Consider the following 19998-nt stretch of genomic DNA (forward strand, 5'->3'; position numbering starts at 1 on the left):
TCCTTCCTTTCTTTCTTTCTTTCTTGTTTTTGAGATGGGGTCTCACTCTGTTGCCAGGCTGGAGTGCAGTGGCACGATCTCAGCTCACTGCAACCTCCGTCTTCCAGGTTCAAGCGATCCTTCTGCCTCAGCCTCCTGAGTAGCTGGGACTACAGGCGTGTACCACACCCAGCTATTTTGTGTGTGTGTGTGTGTGTGTGTGTGTGTGTGTGTGTGTGTGTGTGTGTGTTCTTTGTAGAGACAGGGTTTCACGATGTTGGCTAGTATGGTCTCGATCTCTTGACCTCATGATCCACCTGCCTTAGTCTCCCAAAGTGCTGGGATTACAGGCATGAGCCACTGCGTCCGATCCTTTCCTTATTTTTCTATAGAAATTTTGATGAGAGTCGACTAAAGTTCTTCTGGAATTTATTCACTTTGAAATGGTTCATGGTGTATAGTTTCCTTGTTCTGGTATTACATAATTGTTTCATATAGCAATCTATGAAGCCTGTTAGTATCATTGGAAATATTCCCATATGGAGATGCTAATTAGTTAACTGTACCTGTAAACTTGTGAGTGATGAAAATAATGGTTATTTTTATATCATTTCACATTTATATATAATTCTCTAAATATTGCTTATGCTTCAAAATTATGATAGAGCCTATAATTTAATACATTAACAAGAAAGCACTTATACTACTTATATTTTAATTTTTTAAAATCTTAAGTATTTTATTTTGTGTTTTAATTTCATTCTGAGAAAGTGGTTCTTAGGCTTCATCATATTGCTAAAAGGATCCACACTACAAAAATGTTTTAGAACCTTTTATTAAAAAGGTTGAAGCTTGCTGGTGTGATTTCACCTGTGATTTCACCTAACGCATTGGAAGATGCCTCTTTCACTAGTAACTCTATTCACTTTGTCTGGCTAAGTCTTGGTGATTCACTCAATAAGAGATAGTCCCTATGCATAGAGTCTGTTTGCTGGTTAGTTGCAAATGCACAAATAGGGTCTTAAGGAAGGAAAACCCTTTGTGGAGTAAGGACAGCATGCTAGCAGATAAGTATTAGCCTGGTTTTGAGGTACTGGAGATAGTTCTTCAAAAAGAAATCAGTTCCAAGCTGGGACCTAAAAGATATTCAATTAGAAAATAATGATTCAGTGCCTGGCACCATAAATATTATTTGAGTAAAACAGGAAAGAAAAATATGGCACATTTGAAATAGGTTGTGAACCATAGTCTGTATAGTGGACTCATTAGTTTGTTGTGCACAGATACGTTTTTCAATGTGTCCTCATTTCTGCAACATTTTATAAATCTTTCATACCTGTTTAGATATCTCTATTCAGTGGAGGGTTTATAACTCAGCAGCCACTCATACAATTGGTTTGCACAATGCTTTATAGTAGCTGGTAAGCAATTACTTACAATTCATCTTAATTATTTACTTTCAGCTTTGAGTATTTTTGCTGTTCTGAATATTGACTGATTACTTGATTATGAGCAAGGATGCAGAAAATGCTCAATTCTCAATGATTTGGAAGTCTGGATTTTTTTCTTTCTTTTTTTAATTAGCAAGTGCTAGTCAGTAGCTACCCAGCTTCGTACAAAAAGTCATTGGGGTTAGCCATGGCTTCTAACCATTAATCAGCTTGTATCATTAGGTGACATTTTATTTTGCTTTGCTAGTTTCTGGTTCATATTTACTCTTCTAACCCTTTTGATTGGTATACATACATATACACACACACTCATAGAGGACATGTTTTAGTGAGGAAACTGCACTGCTATTTGTAAATGCATAGATACCTCAGTAGCTGGGTTTTTTCCCTTAAATTATTATTTGTCTTATAGTTTAAAAAATGTTTTTGTGAGATAAAATGATGTGTTTTCTAGCACTCTTCATTTAAGTCCTCCCCACTAGTAAATCATAAATTTACTAATGTGATTCAGAAATGCAGCATTATAAAATGAGGTAGGAGCTGGGCACATTGTCCGTAATCCCAGTGACCCAGGAGGCTAAGATGCGGGGACCAACACTCGAGGCCAGGAGTTTGAGACCAGCCTGGGCAACATACCAAGATCCTGTCTCTAAAAAAAAATTATTTTAAATTAGCTGGGCACAGTGGCGCATGCCTGTAGTCCCAGCTACTTAATTGGGAGGCTGAGATGGAAGACTTGCTTGAACCAAGAAGTTAAGGCTGCAGTGAGCTCTGATCCCACCATTGCACTCTAGCCCGGGTTACAGAGTAAGAGCCTGCCTGGAAAAATAAAAAATAAAAAATTAAGTAAATTGAGGTGGTTCTCTGCACACTGGCTGAATTATGTTTGTTAGGTTCTGAACTTTTATTAATTGGCATTTTGTACAAAGACACGTAATTTCAATAGGCCTTAATGCAGTAGTAACGTTTTTAATTTAAATTGGCTTTTTCGAAAATATAACTAATAGATCCTCCAATGACATACTCCAGTCCTTCTTTACCCGTACATGTAAGCATATATGTTTTTAAATTTATATTAGGAAGTTTTAACCATCTAATAATTCTCTAATTTGGTTAAAGGCATTTTCATGGGGCATGTAATATGGCTAATAATAACAGTATTGCTTGTTAGAATACTTCTTACTAGTTTAGGGAAGTTTATGTACAACAAACAAAACATGCCAAAAAGTTGATTGCGTGATTTTTGTTTTTAAAGCTGATCTTACTCAAACCAGTTTACCTGTGTTTGTCACTGTTACACTTAAGAATATAAATAAATTCCTTTTAGTCTCCCTCCGTTCGTTCGTTCGTTCATTCATTCATTCATTCATTCATTCATTTTTTGAGACAGAGTCTTGCTCTGTCGCCCAGGCTGGAGTGCAGTGGTGTGATCCTGGCTCACCACAATCTGCCTCCCAGGTTCAAGCGATTCTCCTGCCCCAGCCTCCCGAGTAGCTGGGATTACAGGTGTGTGCCACTGCACCCAGCTAATTTTTGCATTATTTTTAGGAGAGATGGGGTTTTGCCATGTTGGCTAGGCTGGCCTTGAACTCCTGACCTCAGGTAATCCGCCTGCCTCGGCCTCCCCAAGTGTTGGGATTACAGACCTGAGCCACTGCGCCCAGCCCTTTTAGTTTTTTTAAAAGAGAGACATATTTTTAGATGACAGTACTATAAACATGTCCTGGACAACAAAATCCAAGAACAAACCAGGCCCACAGCCACTTCCTGAGAAACATTAAAAATACTATAAAATGTACATGATGGAATAACACTGCAAAATGAATTTAGGAGACCATGTAGGTTGGTGGACTGGGTGGCATACATTTCTGTCTTGTATGGGACCTATTCAGAAAAGACATGAAGTGATGCTATTAAATAGATCTGTGAAACTTCTAGTTCAGCAGCTGCATTCAGTTTATTTTTCAATTTTTAAATTCCCATTCTTATTTATTAGCTGTGACTTTGAGGCCAGAATTAAAACAAATATTTTAGTGGCAGCATTTATGATTTGTTTAGAAGTACTAGATTGATCCCCATGCTTAGATCTGGGCAGATTCAATATGGACAGTGTAAATTTGTTGCTGTCAGGGACAAAGTGAATAACATTTTCCAAGGAACTTTAAAAAAAATTTAACAAACTTTGTTTGTTTTTTATTTTTATTTTGTTGAGATGGAGCCTTGCTCTGTTGCCTAGGCTGGAGTGCAGTGGTACAATCTCAGCTCACTGCAACCTCCACCTCCCGGGTTCAAGTGATTTTCCTGCCTCAAGCTCCTGAGTATCTGGGATTACAGGCACATGCCACCACATCCTGCTAATTTTTTGTATTTTTGGTAGAGATGGCATTTCACCATGTTGCACAGGCTGGTCTCAAACTCCTGAGCTCAGGCAATCTGCCCACCTCGGCTTCCCAAAGTACTAGGATTACAGGCGTGAGCCACCACGCCCGGCTGGAATCTTCTTTGGCCTGGCTAACTCTTACACTGATTCCTATCTTAAATGTCATCTAAGAAGTCTTCCCTGAGTCTACATAAAATGTCATGTTCCCCTTCCTCCTTCACCTTGTCACCTAATTGGGCAAGGTAGTTAATCTGCTTGTCACACTCAATGCCTCAGTTTCCTAATCAATAAAATGGGGGCTAGTAATGGTATCTAAAATAAATCTGGCCAGCTGCACTGGCTCACACCTTTAATCCCAATACTTTGGGAGGCCAAGGCAGGTGGATAGCTTGAGCTCAGGAGTTAGAGACCAGCCTAGGTAACATGGTGAAACTCTGTCTCTACAAAAAATACAAAAATTAGCTGGGTGTAGTGGTGCATGCCTGTAGGTCTAGCTACTTGGGAGGCTGAGGCAGGAGGATTGCTTAAGCCTGGGAGGCAGAAGTTTGCATTGAGCTGAGATCGCGCCACTGCGCTCCAGCCTGGGTGACAGAGCAAGACCCTGTCTAAAAAAAATAGAAAATAAAGGCCGGGCGCGGCGGCTCAAGCCTGTAATCCCAGCACTTTGGGAGGCCGAGACGGGTGGATCACGAGGTCAGGAGATCGAGACCATCCTGGCTAACACGGTGAAACCCCATCTCTACTAAAAAAAAAAAATACAAAAAACTAGCCGGACGAGGTGGCGGGCGCCTGTAGTCCCAGCTACTCGGGAGGCTGAGGCAGGAGAATGGCGTGAACCTGGGAGGCGGAGCTTGCAGTGAGCTGAGATCCGGCCACTGCACTCCAGCCTGGGCGACAGAGCGAGACTCCGTCTCAAAAAAAATAAAATAAAATAAAATAAAATAAAATAATATCTAACAAATAGAGTAACCTCAATAAATATTAGTTGTTTCTGTTTTCATTATTATCAATCACCTTCATCCTAGTTTTAAAATTATTTACATCCATCAGAGTATCTTTTCAATGTGTTCTCTGTTAGAGGTAAGCTTTTGTTGATACTTTGTCCCCAAGTATTAGCCCAGTAGCTTTCACATACTTGATACTGAGTAAATGTACATTGAATAATTATAATAATTCCATTGGATTGTTTCATAATTGTAATCATGGAAAAAATATAGCAGGGCAAAATTAAAACATCTATTCAATGTTGTTATTCATTTGTCGAATAAAATCAACTTATGTCTAAATTGTGGTTTGAATAAGAATTGTCTCCATCTCTGTATTGTGGGAGTGATCCATGATTGCAAATTATAATATCTGCAGATACATATCACAGGTAACTAAAACTGAAATATGTAATAGATACTAATTAAAAATACCTGGAGGTATTTTTACCTGGAAGCGGTGGCTCATCCCAATAATCCCAGCACTTTGGGAGGCCAAGGTGGGCCGATTACTTGAGGTCAGGAGTTCGAGACCAGCCTGACCAGCATGGCGAAACCTCATCTCTACTAAAAATAAAAAAATTAGCTGGGTGTAGTGGCACATGCCTGTAATCCCAGCTACTGGGGAGGCTAAGGCAGGAGAATCGCTTGAGCCAGGAGGCAGAGGTTGCCGAGATGGTGCCACTGTACTCCAGCTTGGAAAATAAAAAAAGGACCACATGGAAATGACATTTTTATGTAATCAGAACAATAGATTAGTATACTATTATATTTTTGGACAACAAAAAAGGAATATTCTTATTTATCAAACTGTCTATTAGAAGCATAAGGAAGAAATCCTCAATTCTGTGCAATAAGCCTGACATAAACAGACTTGCCACCTTGAATTCAGTAAATAATTGATTTGCTTTCCAGAGGCATTACTTCTGCCAGCTGAGCAACTGAGAACTGTAAAGTACAACACATCTACATTTTAAATAATTATCCCTCCTTGGCAGGGAAAATGCTTTTCTATCCATTAATAAGAGGAAAATGAGTGTTGAATCTCTAGCGAAATAGAGTAAACATGTACCCCTTTAGATGCTTGGCTGCATCTTTAACAGACGTGAAATTCTTCTGGTTACTTAAATGATATATATTAAAAGGTGATTGTGGTCTTGGGTAAATCATTAAAGCAGTTTAGATTTTTCTTTTTGGACATAAAAGTTGTCCCATTCATTCTAGCAAGCGGTTAGAGAAATACTATATCTTGATTTGTTTTTAACATCTATGATGCGTCACAGATCTACAGCATAACATAGCTTGAGATTTTTAATCTGACAGCTTCTGGTTTATCACTGTCAGACACCTATATTATTTCATTCACAATGCAAAGGCAACTTGAAGAATTTATTTCCTTTTTTCATTAGAAGAGGATATTTCCATAGTAGGTTTGTACTTACTCTCTTGTTTCATCATCTTGTAAAGTGGTGTCCTTTACTCATGTAATGGATTTACTCCCTGAAGAATTAGTTCTGTTTGCTCTCTGTTCATTGTGGCACTGTAGTTGTGTAAGAGAGGGATCTTTGCAGGGGTGACTTACCACTAGGTATAGTAGGTACAGTGTCTAGGGACCACAATACCTATAGAACCTCACTATAATCTTCTGATTTATTTTAAAAGCACAAAAAAACACATGGTTTTCAGTTAATAGAATAGAGTAAAAAAATATAACTTTAAATATTTTTTCATGGAGGAGAGGGCCCATGAAGACAAAAATGCCCATGGAGACCTAAAGTCCTAATGTAGCCCTGGGTTCCACCAGTAAGTGAAGAGCCTTGCCCGTTCTTCATCACCACTGCCACAGCACTACCGCTTAATTCAGTAAAGGTGCTCAGTTAATAGTGAATGAACTCATGGGAGATGTGAATGCATACATTGGGATACTATATAAAAAATGTGAAGTCGACATATATACCTGTAAAAATAGACCTGTCTACAACAGATATAAATACTTACAGTAATATAAACATAATATTTAATTTGCAAACGGTAAAGAAGGATCTATATAGTCAGATACATACATGCAAAGCAGCTATTGATTTCAACTTTTCATTTATCAGTACACCCTTACTAGTTGTTAAACACTGAAGTACTTGAATACTTCTTGCCCCTCCCACTTGCCTCTGGGCCTCCCTCCGTGGTGGGGGGTGGTGGGCACTTTGTTTCACTATTCTTATTCAGATTGGCCTGTATCTTGCCATACATTACATATTTTGAACATTGCTGTGAAAACAGCCTAAATATTTCTCAGATACATATTCATTTCAGAGAGATTTATTATATATAGTAAGGTGGGTACCTGTGGTCGGGGGCAGTGAGAAATGAAGAGTGGGTGCAGGAATGGAGGAGCAAAGAGAAAATGTAAAAATAGTAAGAGGCTGAGTGCAGTGACTCATGTCTGTAATCTCAGCACTTTGGGAGGCCGAGGCCAGCGGATCACTTGAGGTCAGGAGTTTGAGACCAGCCTGTCCAACATGGTGAAACCCTGTCTCTACTAAAAATACAAAAATCAGCCGGGTGTGGTGGCTTGTGCCCGTACCTGTAATCCCAGCCACTTGGGAGGCTGAGGCATGAGAGTCGTTTGAACCCAGGAGGTGGAGGAATGCAATGCAATGCAATGCAATGCAAAACAAATAGCAAGAGAAGGTTTATGTATGGACTTATTAACATAGACGAAATGAAAAATCTGATTAATTCTTCCATGCATATGAAGTCTAAAAAGGATTTCTAGAAGGCTAAGAAAGTGGAGGTAGTGTTTATCAATTAGAATTGAGAATTAATATATGTAGTGTTAATATAGTTTTAAGAGTACAACAATGTAAAATAATATTAAATACAATTATAGTTATTTAAATAATTTATACTATAATTATTGATATAATAATTAAAAATGAACTGATTTTATAATTTTCCCTTTGTTTCTTTGATTGTTTCTAAGAAGACATTGAATAAGTATGTAATGTGGTTGTGCACACAATACCTGCCTACCCAGTCATCTTTTTTGTGGATCAGCCATTGTTCTTATATATACTTGTTCTGTGACATAGTCACAGAGTCATGCTTTGATACTGTTCCTGTAGGTAATCAAACCTAATTTCCAGAGACACTTGGTCATTTGGTAATATTTTCAACATATGCTTATATACCCAAAATGTGTTAACTGATGTACAATTTGATACAGCACACTTGATGACTATCTTTGAAACTTTATCTTTCATCTAATCATTATCATTTGTTACTTAGTTACTTAGTTTCTGAACATTTGAGCCAGAACTCTGATTCATGTCTGTTATATTTTAATTTCAGTACTGTGATACATGGTTCTTTGAGCACCCTGTTAGCCAGGATTGTCTCGATCTCCTGACCTCATGATCCGTCCGCCTCAGCCTCCCAAAGTGCTGGGATTACAGGTGTGAGCCACTGCGCCTGGCCAAAATTTATATGGAATTTCAAAGGACCTAAAATAGCCAAATCAATCTTGAAAAAGATGAGTAAATTTTAGAGACTTAAACTACCTAAATTTCTAAATTAATCTAAGCTCACCAAGAAAGGATTTTTAGGGAATAAGTATAGACATAGATGAGTGAATGGAATAATGTCCAGAAACAGTTATTTGATTTTTGACAAAAGTGGCAGGTAATTAAATAGGTGAAATATAGTTTTTTTAACAAATGGTGCTAGAACAACTGAGATATTTTTTGGTGGAAAAATAAATCTTTACTAACCTCATGCATAAAATTAACTCTATATGGATAATAGGCTTAACATAAACACTAAAACTATGAAACTTAAAAAAAAAAATAAGGTTATATCCTTTAATCTTGAGATAGAAAAAGATTTCTTAAATACCCAAACCACAAAATTTTCATCAAAATCGGATATCTCTTGGGAAAATGTTAGTAAAAAGCCATGCCACAGACTAGGAGAACATTTCTGATAGATGATAGACAGACAGACAGACAGATAGATAGATAGGTAGGTATTGAAAACATACAATTTAAAATGAGGAAAATATTTTAAACAATCATGTCACAAAAGGAAATATTTAAAAGCCAGTAAGCACATGAAAAACTGATCAACATCACTGATCATCAAGGAATATTGGCAAATTAAAACTGTGAGAATACCAATTGAAGTTATTAAAAAGACTGACAGTATCAAATGTTGGTGAGGTTATGGAGCTTGTGGGAATGTAAAATTATACAGCCACGTTGGAAAATAGTTTGGCAGTTTCTTATGAATATTTAATATGTGACCCTGCAATTCCACTCCTAAATATTCACCCATGAAAAAGAAAAACATGTCCACATGGAGACTAGTATTTGAATGTTCATAGCAGTTTGAGTCACAATATTACATGTCTTGAAGCAGGTCGGGTGCTGTGGCTCATGCCTATAATTCCATCACTTTGGGAGGCCGAGGTGGGTAGATCACTTGAGGCCAGGAGTTTGAGAGCAGCCTTGCTAACATGGTGAAACTCTGTCTCTACTAAAAATGAAAAACAAATTAGCCAGGTGTGGTGACAAACCCCTGTAATCCCAGCTACTCAGGAGGCTGAGGCAGGAGAATCACTTGAACCTGGAGGCAGAGGTTGCAGTGAGCCAAGATGGTGCCACTGCACTCTAGCCTGGGTGACAGAGCAAGACTCCATCTCAAAAAAAAAAAAAAAAAAAAAAAACCCACAAAAAACAAAAAAACTAGAAACAGCTACGGAATGGATGTATAAATTGTGGTATGTGCTTAAAATGGAACACTAGTCAGCAATATAAATCAATGAATGATGTGCTGTTACTTGCAGCAAATAGACAGAAAATATCGTGTGATTACATTTCATTAAATTCTAAAACAGGCAGTATTAATCCTGCATCATAGAAAGCTGATGAGTGGCTGCTTGGGGCCAGGTGGTTGGGGAGAGGATGGTTTGCAAGTGAACACAAGGGAACTTTTTTTGAATGCTCTCTCTCTTGACTATGGTAGTAGTTACATAGGTATATGTATTTGTCAGATTCATCATACTGTACATCTAAAATGAATCTATTATATATAAATTGTATATTAATAAAGGTTAAAGTTTTAAAAAATATTCTGGTAATGGACAAATATTCTCAACTACCCCAAAAAATGAGAACATATGTACATAGGCATATACCACTTTCCTAAATATCTATTTGGTAAAGAAACCTGTTAAAAATAATGAACATTAGAATGCTTAATATGAAAACTCACTGGAAATGACCAGAGATGTCTTCATAAGCCTGAACATTTTACAATTCAAAGCGAAAGAAAATAATTAAATATTTGACTAATGATAAGACACTTTGAACTGCTAAAAATGCAGGAGGACGAATATAACAAGTTATATAATAAAATGAGCTAGAAAATCAGTTGTTCACTTTATATAGGCTTTTCCACATGAAACAAATAAGGGCAATATCACTGATTTCTTCTAATTTATGTTGGTTATGGATATATGCAACTTTTTTAAGGGATCAGCTAAATCATCTGCTTTGTTTGGTAGTGTTTACTTCAGTGCCTTTAACAGAGTGTTATGTAGCAGATTTGATAAAGATATACTATATTTTAGGCTACTAAAGTAGAATAATACATTGATGAGTTTGATTATTAGTATCTGTAAGTAGCTTTAAAAATATGCTGCTATAAGCTGCTTAAGAAATGTATGCTGCCCATATGGAGACTTTGGGACCATTGTTTTCTCGTATTCATGTCCAGCTTGAAAGTTTTATTAATCCGACTTTAATGAGCTATGATATTTTGGATTTGTGTAAGCTGAGGAGGTTAAAGCTTTCTCTCAGTGCTGGGATTCTGTTTCTTTGCTTTTGTGTTTACAAATTTGGCTGTTAACTTTTCTAAATAATTAGGTAATTTGTAATTTTGTATCTATACAGGTGTTAATTGAAAGGTATTACATGTACAAGCATTAATGCCAAAGTATAAAATTCTTTTATGAGTGATATAATCTGAATTCCTGTAAAGATTTCTATTTGATTCAGCATAATCATGTTTATGTGTCTTTTTGGAAAAGAGTGTGACTAGCTGGTAGTTTGTCTTCTAGTTCACATGTGTGTATATGATAAAGAACCATACAATTAGGTAGGTGTTATAAATAGGATATGGCAAAAAAGGCAAACCTACTCATGTTTCCAAGATTTTATAGCATATGCCTGGTGAAATTTTGCTACTCTTTAATTTTGCTTTTTGGGTTAACCAGCTGACGCCCAGTTGAAAAGACTTATGTTCGTGTGAGGCCACAAAAGCCTTAATGTTCAGTCTCCAGCTACCTCGGATTTTGGAGAACGCTGTGTACCATCAGCATCTTCAATCCCCACCCTCTAACGCTAATGCTCATCTATCAAACTTGAGGCTAAGAGTGAGGGAGAGGAAGCTTCCAGATAAACATACAGAAGTGCCTAAACAGCTAATCACTCTAGGCTTCCGCTTCCAGGCCCTATAATTAGAAGTCCTTCTTTTTCCTTGTATTCCCAGATGACGCAAATGCTTTTTGTGGCTTGGCACCTCATTTGGGGCGTGGGTTTAGTTTATGGCCAGGACAGAGTCTGGTTTAGTCTTCTGATGCAGCATAAATAGTTCTCAAGCCACAGTCTACTCTGTACAAGTTTTTCCTTTTATGTATATGTGCATTTTAACTTGTTTTCTAGAGGAAAAAAAAAAGCTTGCTATTTCCCTGGCAGAATGTGTGCAAAAGAGGAAATTGTAAATGGAAAGAAAGCATGTGATTATGTAGTCTTATACTAGCTATTTCTTTTTCTCCTTTCTGCTCTTTACATTTTTTATATTATTTTTAAAATTTTGTGAAAATAAACTTATTGGTGGACTGTAGAAGCCACATTTACATGGAGGAGTGGAATAAAAGTGTTTGAGATAGGATACACAGAAGATAACAGGCATAAGTTTTTAGTGGACATTTTCCTGAAAATTTGAATTTGTTTTACATAATCATAGCTAAACGGAGACGAATGCCAGTTTGAAAAGCTAGGAACATATGGGAAAGTGTTCATTTGTGATTTTCATTCACATGTAAAACAATAATAGTCTTGATTTGGCAAATGAGGACCTTTATTTGAATGCTCATTCTACATAAAGCGGTGTGATTTAAAATGAAATTTAATGAAGTTTATATAGTAGGTGAGGAATATATGTTACAAATGCAAACGCATCTTATTTCCTGTTAGAATGATGTTTCTGTTGAATTGTTTGTCAAGTGCAGAAAATTTGTTACAGAGAGGTGGAATCAGAAGATAGTAGTGGATTTATGATCATTTAAACTTACTATAACTCAGCAAAAAAGTAGGAGGAGTGGCAAAACACTGTCTACCAATGGACAACAAAGCATTCCTGCCTAAACTTAGAAATTCATTGTTTGAGGCTGGGTGCGGTGGCTCATGCCAACACTTTGGGAGGCCGAGGTGGGTGGATTGCCTGAACTCAGGAGTTTGAGACCAGTCTGGGCAACATGATTGAAACCCCCTCTCTACTAAAATACAAAAAACTAGCCAGGCGTAGTAACGGTGGCCTGTAGTCCCAGCTACTTGGGAGGCTGCGGCAGAATTGCTTGAACCCGGGAGGCGGAGGTTGCCGTGAGCCGAGATTGTGCCACTGCACTCCAGCCTGGGTAACAGAACAAGACTCCATCTCCAAACCAAACCAAACGAAACAAAACAAATTTATTGTTTGAATAACAATAGGTAAAGAATATAAGCTATGTAAATAACCTCATGATCATAGCTAGATATATAACGAGAGGTAAGGTTATATATATAGTTATAGGTTTAATAATTTATTAAATTATTTATAATAAATGGCACCTTTCATTTTCTAAAATATATTCTCTTGGAAATAGGCAGGACAGTGGCATCTAGTAGGATATTTTAATATAGTGACGAGAGCTGTACCTTATATTTGCCAAAGAAATAGCAAACTCAAATATACTTCATCTTTTCACTGAAATGACTACCTTGTCTTCCTACAGATGCTTAATATTCTTTCATGCCTTTTGGTTCAACAAAACATTAGTTTAAATGCTTATACTAATGTGATTCTACTTCTCGGAATAGCAAGGTAAATGTACAAACCATCCTTTCCATAGAAAATAATTATGAAACCTGGACAAAATACAACCGAACAGGCACATAAAGTTAGATATGTGTATTATAATCTCTGGAACAACCAGTAAAATTTTAATATAAAGAGATATAGCTCAAAAGCCCATAGATAAATTATTTATTTTTAACATTCAACACTAAATATTGTTAAAAATAAGTAGTCTCAAAACAGCAAGAAAACATGAGAAGAGAAATAAACAAAACTGAATAAAATGTTGAAATTAGCATGTCATGAAAATTGAATATTACAGTAGTCCCAAAACAGCAAGAAAACATGAAAAAAGAAATAAAAAACAGAAACAAGACAAGCAGAAATAATAATAAATTGGTAGACCTAAATCCAGCCCTACCAGTAAGTACTAAATATGAATAAACTACAAACACCAATTAAAAGGCAGTGATTTGATTGAAAGAGAGTGAGCAAGTCTGAGAGCACCCAACTGTTATCTAAAAGAAGCCTAGATTGATAGATATAGAGTAGAAGAATGGAAAATATATACCGTGCAAGTACCAATCAAAACAAAGTTGGAGTGGTGAAATTAATATTGGAAAAAAGTAGACTTCATAGCAAGGAAAATAACCAGGGTTAAATCATGTTAAAAGGGTTAATTGACCAAGACGTCATACAATCCTAAATGTGCATGAACCTTGCTCTAAAATTTAGGAAGCTGATAAAACTTAGGAAAACTACTTATGTCCACAATTATACTTGGAGACTATAACTCCTACTCAGTAATGGAACAGAAAGCAGTAAGTCAGTAAGGAAATTGAAGATGCAAACATCACTACCAATTCTATACCTTTCTAGAATATATTCTAGGTGTTCAAGTGTATATGGAACAAGGATCACATTTTGAACCATAAAACAAACTTTAACAAATGTAAAAGAAGTAACTTCTTGTCATAATGAAATTATACTGGCAATAATATCTGAAAGATATCTGGAAAATATCCAAATATTTGGTAACAAAACAATATACCTTTAAATAACCCACGAGCAAAAGAGGAGGCAACTAGGAAACATTTAAAACTGAATGTAAATGAAATTGCAGCATATCAAAATCTGTTACATTTAGCTAAGCAGGCTTAGAGGGACATTTATACCTATATGTGCTTACTCCAGAAAAGAAGAAAGTTCCTGAAACAATAATCTAAGCTGCTCCCGTAAGAAACTCAAAAAAAGGAAGAGCAAATGAACCCAAAACAAGGAGAATAAAGGAAATAATAAATATAGTAACAGAAATCAGTGAAATTGAAAAGAGAAAAACAGAAAGTTATGAAACCAAATAGGTTAACCTTAAAAAGGCCTGCCCAGACTGGTGAAGAAAAAAACAGAGAAGACACAAATTACCAATATCGTAAATGAAAAAGTGAATATCATTAATGTCTCTACAGATATTAAAAAGGATGCATTCCTTGAATTACAGAAAGTAATTCGTCAAAGAAGAAATTTTAAATTAAAAAAATTAACAAAATATTTAATGGTAGTTAAAAATCTTCGAAAATAGGCCCAAATATTTTTACTTGAAAATTCCATTGAACATTTAATGAAGAAATAATAGCAATCTTGCATTTTTTTTTTCTAGAAAACAACAGAGTAGGGAGCATTCCCATATGATTCTTTGAGGCCTCGATTGTCCTAAATAGCAAAATCAGCCAAACACACTGTTAGAAAAGAAAACTACAAACCAGTATTTCTCAGGGACACAGATATGAAAATATTCAAGAAAATACTAGAAAATTGAATCTAGCTGCTTATAATAAAGCATTGTGACCAAATGAGACTTATCCCAAGAATGTAAGACATGTTCAACATTTGATAATCAATTATTGTTAGAATTCACTATATTAATAGATTTAAAAAGAGAAGCCACATAACCATTTCAATAGATGCAGGAAGGCACTTGAAAAATTCGATTTTCTTTCATTATGAAAACTCACAGCATATTTCACAAAGGGCTTTTACAAAAAACCTATACTTAATGTCATACTTAAAGATTGAATGCTTTCCTCCTATAACACAGAAATCTCTCCTCACTATTTCTGCTTGCCTCCGCAAATGCAGTAAGTCAAGAAAATTGAAGAAAAGGCATGTAGATCAGAAAGGAAGAAATGAAACTGTGCCTGTTCCTAAACTACATAATTGTCATCAAAGAAAATTCACATACCGTATAAACCCCTAGAACTTGCAGGAAACATATGTTGTCAAGATAAAAAATCATCAGTTTTATCTCTGTGTACTAGCAAGCAAAAATTGATCATTGAAATTTTAAAAATAATACCATTTATAATAACTCTAAAAGATAATATTTTCAGAATCTGAGTGTCAAACAAAAAGAAAAATAAGTCAAATCTAAATCAAAAACAAAAAGAAAAAGAAGTCAAAGTAGATCTAAATCAAGAAATATGCTGTGTTAATAGATGAGAAGACACAATATTAGAATATCAGTTGTCCCCAAATTATTACACTCAATACAATTCCCTCAAAATCCTAAACAAGAATGACTAAAATAATGTTGAAAAAGGCAGGAAAAGGCTCATTTTACCTGATTTCAAGATTTTCTGTGAAGTTTCAGTAACCAAGAGTGTGGTATTAGTGAATGTATAGACACAAAAATTGAATTAATAGAACTTCAAAAAATAGGCCTTGGCCTGGCATAGTAGTTCACACCTGTATTCCCAGCACTTTGGGAGGCTGAGGTGGGTGGATCTCTTGAGACCAGGAATTTGAGACCAGCCTGGCCAACATGGCAAAACTCCATCTCTACTAAAAATACAAAAATAGCCAGGCATGGTGGCGCACACCTGTAGCCCCAGCTACTTGGGAGGCTGAGGCAGGAGAATCAGTTGAACCCAGGAAGTGGAAGTTGCAGTATGCTGAGAATGCATTACTGCACTCCGGGCTGAGTGACAGAGTGAGACTGTCTCAAAAAAAAAAATAAAATAAAAATAAAAAATGTCAGGTATGGTGGCTCATGCCTGTAATCCCAGCACTTTGGGAGGCTGAGTCCAGTGGATCACGAGGTCAGGAGATCAAGACCATCCTGGCTAACACGGTGAAACCCCGTCTCTACCAAAAATACAAAAAATTAGCTGGGCGTGGTGGCGGGTGCCTGAAGTCCCAGCTACTTGGGAGACTGAGGCAGGAGAGTGGCATGAACCTGGGAGGCGGAGCTTGCAGTGAGCCGAGATCACGCCACTGCACTCCAGCCTGGGCGACAGAGCGAGACTCCGTCTCAAAAAAAAAATAGGCCTACACAAATATAGCCAATTGATCCTTGGCAAGTTGACAGTGTTACTTCAATGGAGAAGGGACAGTGTCTTCAAGAAGTCTTTCTGGAACAATTGAACATCTTCTGCAAAAAAGTTAACCTTGTCCATGTTTTGTATAGGATCCTCGCCATGTAACTTGTTGTATAAGGTCCTCACACCTTATACAAATATTAAAATGATGACAGGCCTAAATGTCAAACATAAAGTTATGAAACTTTTACGAGGAAACAGAAGATCTTTGTGACCTTGGGTTAGGCAAAGAATTCTTAGCTATGACATCTCATCAAAATTAAGAACTTTCCCTGTAATAGGCTCTATTGGCATTTTCAATAAATATCATGGTGAATTAAGTACAGGAAGTAGTAGTTGGATCAGTAGATAAATTGGAGCGTAGAATTAAAGTTTGAAGAAATTGCAAAAGAGGGAGTTCCATGGGGGTATGCCATTTTCACATTCTTTGTTTTAAAAAATAATTGTGGCTGGGCATGGTGGCTCATGCCTGTAATCTCAGAGCTTTGGGAGGCCACGACAGAAGGATTGCTTGAGGCCCAGAGTTCGAGACCAGCCTGGGCAACATGGTGAGACCCTGTCTCTACAAAAATAAAAGAAAATTAGCCAGGCATGGTGGCATGTGCTTGTAGTCCCCGCTACTTGGGAGGCTGAGGCAGGAGGATCACTTGAGCCCAGGAATTTGCAGCTGCAGTGAGCTGTGATCAGGAAGCTGCACCCCAGCCTGGGCAACAGAGTGAGATTCTGCCTCAGGAAAAAAATAAAATACAGTTATGAATTCTGTAAATCCAGGAATATCAAACTTCTCTCTGCTAGTTTTACAGGAATACCGTAATACTTGCACATGTAGTGTTTGTACCTTGCTGATATACTGATGTGGCATTAAGCTTGGTATTCTCATGGAAAAGATATTTTGTTTTAATTTTTTCTTTTGTAAAGTGTCTTATAGCCTTGGTAATTTTTTTCCCTTTGGTAATATTTTAAATATTATGAGTAGCTTTTTAGAATATTTCATCCACATACATAATCATTTTTATTTTTACCCTTTGTTTTTTGTCTTCCAGGAATGCTTCTAGTCACAACAGACACCCTTGGCCATGACTTTCATGTCTTCCAAATTCTGACTCATCCTTGGTCCTCATCACAATGTGCTGTCCACCATCTGTATACTCTTCACAGGGGAGAAACTGAAGCCAAAGTAAGCTGTATAATTTTTCAGAAGGCGATTTCTTGGTGTGATATGACATCTACTCTAGCTGGTCATTTATATCACATTGCAGCTTAATGTTGATGTTTGTGAGAAAATATTGCTGTCTATGATAGCATGGGTTTGATAATTAGGGAAAAATTCCATTTCGACCCAGTAAATACATAAGCACTAGATGAATATTTTTTTGTTTAAAAATTCAACGAATTTTGATAAAACAGTAGTGCTGTTTATCCTGCTCTTCCCAACCTGAGACCATTTCTTGCCCCATAGAAAACTCCTGTCATTCCTTTACTGTCTCTCCAGACCTTTTACCAGGCATTTGGATTCTGTGTACATAAATATTTGCATACATACACACACATACATGTAAACATGGACATACTCATCTATACAAAAATAGTTTAATGATGAATATGGATGTATGGATACAGTGGAGGCTAGTGAGAACCGGTGATGCACATCCCTCCTTGGCACGGTGTTTAGTAATATTATATTGATTGCGTGAAATCACCCATGTTGGGACTATTTGATCATGAAAATTTGCAAACACTACAAATCAGGGCTATTTTTTTCCTCAGAGAGCTAGAATTTTTTTTTTTTTTTTTTTGAGACGGCGTCTCGCTCTGTTGCCCAGGCTGGAGTGCAGTGGCCGGATCTCAGCTCATCGCAAGCTCCGCCTCCCGGGTTTAGGCCATTCTCCTGCCTCAGCCTCCCGAGTAGCTGAGTAGCTGGGACTACAGGCGCCTGCCACCTCGCCCGGCTAATTTTTTGTATTTTTTTGGTAGAGACGGGATTTCACCGTGTTAGCCAGGATGGTCTCGATCTCCTGACCTCGTGATCCGCCCGTCTCGGCCTCCCAAAGTGCTGGGATTACAGGCTTGAGCCACCGCGCCTGGCCCGAGAGCTAGATTTTAAACATTTACCAGCCGATAATCATGTGCACGTGCATGGGTACGCATATGTTCATATGCATCATTTGCTGAGCACTTGTATCAGGCACCATGCTAAGTGCTTCACATATAGTCAATATTCTTTTTTAATTTTCAATTTTTATTTATTTTTATTTTTATTTGAGTCGGAGTCTTGCTCTGTTGCTCAGGGTGCATTGCAGTGATGCCGCGATCTTCGCCTCCCTTCAACCTCTGCCTCCCAGGTTCAAGAAATTTTCCTACCTCAGCTTCCCGACTAGCTAGGATTACAGGCAGCTGCCACTACCCCTGGCTAATTTCTGTGTTTTTAGTAGAGACGGTGTTTCACCGTATTGGCCAGGATGATCTCTTGACCAGGCTGGTCTCAAACTCCTGACCTCGTGATCTGCCCGCCTCGGCCTCCCAAAGTGCTAGGATTATAGGCATGAGCCACTGTGCCCGGCCCACATATATGTAATATTCTTAATATCACATGGTAGATACTGTATGTTGTCTTAATAGCTTAAAATCTCAAATACCTTTTGCTTCATACCTTATATGCACTTGCCAGTATAACACTGTGTATATGTTATTCTACAGGATAGCCATTTGACCCTACTCTATTTATTGACTAGCCTATCATTTTCCAGCTGTCTAAAGTGATATTTCTCTTGAATTCCCACCAAAATAAATGACTATAATGGATTGAAACGTCTTAAATTTAGAGAACTTAAACACTAATAGTTTATAAGAATATGTTTGAAAAAGCATTAGGCATTACTCTAGGTTGCTTGTTTACTAACTCACTCTGAAAACTGATAAACCAAAAATATACAGTGTTTACCCCACTTTTCTTGTATCAATTTAATAAGACAAGTAGTTGATGAGGGAAAGGTTTTCCATTGAAATATTCTTTTTCCTTTTTTTTCCTCAAGATGGAGTCTTGCTCTGTTGCCCAGACTGGAGTGCAGTGGCACGGTCTCGGCTCACTGCAACCTTCACCTCCTGGGTTCAAGCAGTTCTCCTACCTCAGCATCCCAAGTAGCTGGGATTACAGGCATGTGTCACCATGCCCAGCTAATTTTTGTATTTCTAGCAGAGAAGGGGTTTCACCATGTTGGCCAGACTGGTCTTGAACTCCTGACCTCGTGATCCACCCGCCTTGGCCTCCCAAAGTGCTGGGATTACAGGTGTGAGCCACTGTGCCCAGCCTCACTGAAATATTCTAATGTAAAACGAGCTTAAGTAAAATTTTAAAAATTATTTTTAAAGTTTCTTATACAATTATTATTATGATTATTATATTATTTTGAGGACAGGGTCTTGCTCTGTTGTCCAGGCTGGAGTCCAGTGGCAGGATCATAGCTGAGTACAGCCTTTACCTCCTGGGCTCAAGTGATCCTCCTGTCTCAGCCTCCCAAGTAGCTGAGACTACAGGTACATGCCATCACATCTGGCAATTTTTTCAGTTTGTTCTCTTTTTTTGTAGAGATGACACTGTGTTGTCTCACTGTGTTGTCCAGGCCAGTCTCAACCTCCTAAGCTCAAGTGATCCTCCTGGCTTAACCTCCCAAAATACTGGAATTGCAGGTGTGAGTCACCACCCTGGCCTATTCTTAATT

At 37.4% G+C, this 19998-nt stretch overlaps 1 protein-coding gene across 15 annotated transcripts in view; it reads left to right on the forward strand.

The window, feature by feature from the left end:
- LOC105476856 (BCAS3 microtubule associated cell migration factor) overlaps positions 1-19998 on the forward strand; it is a 710244-nt gene that overhangs the window by 241636 nt on the left and 448610 nt on the right. For all 15 annotated transcript variants that reach the window (XM_071082810.1, XM_071082809.1, XM_071082814.1 and 12 more), the window contains exon 14: positions 17323-17456. In XM_071082810.1, the coding sequence (XP_070938911.1) occupies positions 17323-17456 (134 nt within the window). The remainder of the gene's footprint in view (positions 1-17322; positions 17457-19998) is intronic.

This window comes from Macaca nemestrina, chromosome 17 (genome assembly GCF_043159975.1).
Source record: "Macaca nemestrina isolate mMacNem1 chromosome 17, mMacNem.hap1, whole genome shotgun sequence".
Taxonomy (NCBI): domain Eukaryota; kingdom Metazoa; phylum Chordata; class Mammalia; order Primates; family Cercopithecidae; genus Macaca; species Macaca nemestrina.